The sequence below is a fragment of the Microtus ochrogaster genome, chromosome 7 (assembly GCF_000317375.1).
Source record: "Microtus ochrogaster isolate Prairie Vole_2 chromosome 7, MicOch1.0, whole genome shotgun sequence".
NCBI lineage: Eukaryota > Metazoa > Chordata > Mammalia > Rodentia > Cricetidae > Microtus > Microtus ochrogaster.
Window position 1 is genome coordinate 24,901,155 of NC_022014.1, and position 5,368 is coordinate 24,906,522.

The 5,368-nt window shown below is 40.5% G+C and overlaps 1 protein-coding gene across 1 annotated transcript; it reads right to left on the minus strand.

The window, feature by feature from the left end:
* Positions 1-905: 905 nt before the first annotated feature.
* Positions 906-1,844, minus strand: LOC101994844 (olfactory receptor 1A1-like). The gene has a single exon (XM_005350259.1). It carries the CDS (start codon positions 1,842-1,844, stop codon positions 906-908), a length of 939 nt encoding a protein of 312 aa, XP_005350316.1.
* Positions 1,845-5,368: the final 3,524 nt, after the last annotated feature.

Below are 5,368 nucleotides of genomic sequence, written 5' to 3' on the forward strand. Positions count from 1 at the left end.
TACCAAGAAAACATGCTTTACTCTTTCCCAAGCTTTCTCAGGCTTTCAGTGGATTCAGTTGTCCACACGTCTGGGCGCCATCTGTAGAAATAGGAGCGGCGGGCTGCGTCGGGAGCAGAGCTGTGGAGTCTGACCTCACTTCCTCTTCCTCCCAGCATTCTGCTCTGTTTACTCCTCCCTCCTGTTGTAACCTATCAGGGCAAGCAGCTTCTTTATTTAATTAACCAATGACCTTCCTCCATCACAGTACAGTTTTTTTAAAAAGAAAATTAAGGGTGGAGTACTGGGCAAGATGGAAAATTTCTGCAGTTTCATTACTTAGAAAATGGGGGAGGAAGATGGAGAGTTCAAAGCCAGCCTGGCTACTTATGAGACCATGTCTCAAGAAACAAAACAAAACAAAAAAGACATAAGGGTAAGTAAATTGTGTGCAATATGGTAATCTGTTCATGATTAGATTAAACTTCAGAAACTGATATTTATATCACCCATACTGATATTATATACTCATATCCCCATTCATATTTATGTGATGTGAGTTACATGACTGAGACTGTGAAGATACAGTCATATGTTAGAACAGGTCTTATGCTCACAGGCTCGCAAGGCTAGTAGATAGAAAAAAATTATCACGCAGTGATCTACAGTCTTTGAAGCATGAGCTACCATGACTACAGCCTGTGGCATAGGCAGGACAGATAGCATTAGTATGATTTTGCCATGTTAAAGTCAATGCTTAGACTTCCCCAGAGACTCTGCTGGTCAGTAGACTGTGATATCTGAACCCAGAGTCTTGTGCTGCACGCTCGTCACGGGAGCAGAAATGTAAAGAAATCAGTTGCCTCCTCAGGCTATCAGAAGGCTCTTGGAAAAGAATTTCAAGCTGGAAAGATGACAGGCAACTCCTACATGGGGGATGATGAGGCACTGTGACAGAAGAGCCTCCTCAGAGCAGCCTTCATGTCCCGGTTCCGCAGGCTGTATATGAAAGGGTTCAGCATTGGGGTCACTGCTGTGTACATTACAGTTATCAATGCATGCTTCAGATTGTAACTGTTCAGGGGACGGAAATACATGCCCATGACTGTCCCGTAATACAAAGACACCACTGTCAGGTGAGATCCACAGGTAGACAAGGCCTTGAGGAAGCCCTTGGTGGATGGAACATTTAAAACTGTAGAAAAGACCCGGACATAGGAGATGACAATGCACAGCAGTGGCACAGAGAAAACCCCCACCCCGAGGTACATCATCTTCACATTGAAACGGATGTCAGAACAGGACAGCTGGAGCAACGGAGTAATGTCACAGTAGAAGTTGGCCACATCCTTGTTGCCACAGAAGGACAAGCTAGCTGTGAGTATGGTATGGGGCAGTGCATTGGCATTTCCAATCACCCAGGACCCAGCAACCAGCAGGATACAAGGCCGTGGACTCATGATTGTTGCATAATGAAGTGGGCGGCTGATGGCCACAGCTCGGTCATATGCCATTGCAGCTAGTATATAGCTGTCTGTGTTTCCCAATGCTATCATGAAATACATCTGTGCCAGGCATCCTCCAAAGGAGATGGCTTTGCTGCCTAGCATATGGTTGACCAACATCTTGGGGATAGTTACAGAGGAGAAGAAGATGTCAACAAGGGAGAGGTTGGCAAGGAAGAAATACATGGGGTTGTGAAGGCGACTGTCAGAGTGTATGGCTAGGATGATGAGCATGTTTCCAACCACTGTGATGGGGTAAATGAACAGGAAGAGGATGAAAAAGAAATCTTCATGCTCTTGTTGCCTGGTAACTCCCAGAAGGTTGAAATCTGTGGTAAAAGACTCGTTTTCTTGTCTCATGGCTCCTTCAACATGAAATTGGACAGGAACCCAGAACTATTATTACAGTTATTATCTATATGTTACCACTCCCCATATCCAATGGTTCTCTCTCTATATAGACCTGAGTTCTTGAAATTCAGAACCACGAAGCTTGGGGAAATCCTTGTTGGTCCATGACAAAGGTGGTCATTTACTCCTGAACACTCTCATCTAAGTCGTGAGTGAGCAACTCTGAGTTGCATTTTCTCCATCAACATCTTTACACACCCATCTAAGATTTGATCACTTCATAATTAAAACATGTCTTCTATTGTCTAGTGCACAGCTGGGGGGAAATTAAACATTAATGCTCATTCAGCATGTATAACAGTTTTTCTTTTGTCAAGAGTTTAGAATTACAAATTTATTATACATATAAGGACAGGTAGCCTTTTGGGGCTGTTAACAAAGTATTTCTATGCAAGCAGCCCGTCAGTATAAGTGCTAAACTTGAAATGTGTAGTTGCACCGACCAAGCACTCAACCAGCCTACCATCCAGAAGATAACAGTGTCTATAGTGGCACTTGAGGACTTTAACCATGACAGTCACTGGAATTAGCCCTGCTGCTTACTAAACTCTTCGATCTGTTTACAGAGGTTTCATTTTTTTTTTGCCACATTTTCATGCTCAGACATCTTGCCCACATGACTGGCTAAACCTCATTTACTATATATCCAGCCTAAGAAGAAATAGTCATAATTTTGGGAGAAGCAAGACGTATGAATTAATTCAGTGTGTGAAGGTTTCATGTGCGAGCTCTTTCATTGGATCTGAAGCTTGTTGACTGGGATAGGATGGTGGCCAGTGAACTAACATGACTGCTTGTCTCTGTGCACAAATGCTGGAGTTACAGGTATGCACAGTCACACCCAGCTTTCTGTGTGGGTGCTAGGGATCTAAAATCAGTCCTCATGCTTTCATTGTTCATAGGGTACAACAATCAACTCCCAATCCATGTTTCTTCAGCTGCATAGTGTTTTATTCCTTGCAAGTGCCTAATTTATTTTCTCTTGAATGTACATTTGTTATTGTTGATTGTTTATATAAAACAATTACTACACAACTCAGCCTTTATAAGTTCTCTCTCAGTGCCTTAGTAGATTAGACAATCATGATTTTCTACCTGAAATGCTACCATATTTCCCTACTGCTTACCTAGCCTCTTCCTTTCTCCCTTATCATGCACTCTTAGCCATACCAATTATGACTGGACTACTAACTGCTCAGCCACATCTGTGCTAGTCTGGTTTTTTTGCTCAACAAATTTAACAAATTTAACAAATTTCTCAGTCTCCCTTGCAGGGAGGTGCAGCTGTGTAACTGAGGTCTAGTCACCCAATTTTGTATTAAAGTTGTGGGCTTCCTTCACACGCTATTCTGACTGGAAATGCTGAAGAAATTGAATGGAATGATGGGGTCCAATTATGGTATGAACCTGTGTCAGTAGCATCTGTCATACAGTAGAGATACACCAAACAAAAATATTCTCTTGTACTTTTATCTCGTGGAAAATAGTCTTTTATTCTTGTTAGTCATTGACAGTTTATGGTCAATTTGCTTCAGTAGTTGAGACATATGTAGTTCACTAATTTTTATAAAGTGACTTCTAATAACATTAATCGAATATGTGACTAATTCAATCACTAACTCTCAGTATTTCTTACATGAATTATGTAGTAGATACAGAGATGTCTTATTATTCTTTTCATAGCTAATGACTATATTGCTTCTCTTCACTCCACTGAAAGTGGTTTCTCTTGGACTCTTAAGGTACCCTCCCTCAGCTGGGCAGTGGTGGCGCATGCCTTTAATCACAGTACTCAAGAGGCCGAGGTAGGTGAATCTCCGTGAGTTTGAGCTAGCCTAGTCTATAAGAGCTACTTTCAGGACAGCTAGGGCTGATACACAGAGAAACTCTGTCTCGAATCCCCCCCCCACACACAAAAAAAAGATACCCTCCCTCTTCTTCATACAAATTCATGATATCTCGTGTTTCAAACAGTTTAGTAAACCCAGAGGGTCGAGACTGTGGGTAGTTCCTGTAGTAGGGGGAGGGCGTAAGACTTCAGAAGTGAGGCTCGAGGACAATATAACAAACTGAGGTGATGTTGGCCTGTCTTATTTCCATGAAAATACACAGAAGTTATATGATTGTAGAAACAAAAAGTGCTTTAAAATGTATGGCATAATTTGAAAAAATCATAGGGGAATACCTTAATGTCAGAACCCAAAGCGTGATCAGAACAAAACCTTAAGTCGTTTTCTGTGCAGCATTAGCCCCTCACGATGCCAACCAGGGGTATGGTTGGATGACAGCCGGGATGTGGTCTTTATGGCCGCAGGTTTAAAAGGCATGTCCAGAGATCCAGTGAAGCACAGGAATTCATCGTGTCTGCACTAAACAGTTGAAGTAATTCCCTAAGAATGTAAAGAGAACAGAAAGAATTTTTTCCATGTAGGCATGAGTTCGGGAAAAAAAAGACCAAAGGATAGAATTCCCAGAAAACAGTGATTGTTTCCCAAGAGAAACCAAGGGAAACTCTTGGACTGTAAGAGATTTCAGTCATATTTTTTTTTTGTTGGTTTGCTCTAAACTAATTAAAAATCTTGTTCTTATACTTCTATGAAAGTATGTTAGAAAATACAGTTTCAAGAAAGATTCCTCAATCAAAGTAGTCATGGAGAGCATTCAGGAATTCAGAAGTTATCTCAACAAAAAGACATTTAAAACTAGTTGAAGAATTAATACATTTAATGCAGGTTTAAAAGGAAAATGGAGAGATCGAGAGAGTGAATGCAGAGCCCAGTATGAAAACATTTGCTCTCTCTAGTCAGTCATTGAATTCAGTGCAATTACAATGTAAACAGACATAGAAGGGCGTTCTGAAAGTATGGAATTAGAAAACATACAGGACTTAGTTAGGACAATAGAAAGCCAAGAAAAAAATCAGAACATATATCTGTATAGTGGATTTTTTATCAAATTATTTTCTGATTGTTCTATATGATGGCTTTTTATCAAATTATTCTCTGGTTGTTCTGATATTTTAAGCACCATTTTTTAAAAAAATTGTTTTTACTGAGCTGTATATTTTTCTCCACTCCCCTCCCTTCCTCTACCCTTCCCTTCTACCTTCTCCCATGGTCCCCATGCTCCCAATTTACTCAGGAGATCTTGTCTTTTTCTACTTTCCATGTAGATTAGATTCATGTATGTCTCTCTTAGGGTCTTCTTTGTTGTCTAGGTTCTCTGGGATTGTGAATTTTAGGCTGCTTTTTCTTTGCTTTATATCTAAAAGCCACTTATAAATGAGTGCATATGATATTTGCCTTTCTTGGACTGGACTGGGTTACCTCAATATGATGTTTTATAGATCCACCCATTTTTTTAATAATCATATATTTATTGATCCACCCATTTTTAAACACCTCTCTCTCTCTCTCTCTCTCTCTCTCTCTCTCTCTCTCCCTTTCTTTCTTTCTTTCTTTCTTTCTTTCTTT

Coding starts and splice junctions, on each gene's coding strand:
- LOC101994844 (XM_005350259.1), bottom strand. CDS start 1,844: ATGAGACAAGAAAACGAGTCTTTTACCACAGATTTCAACCTTCTGGGA.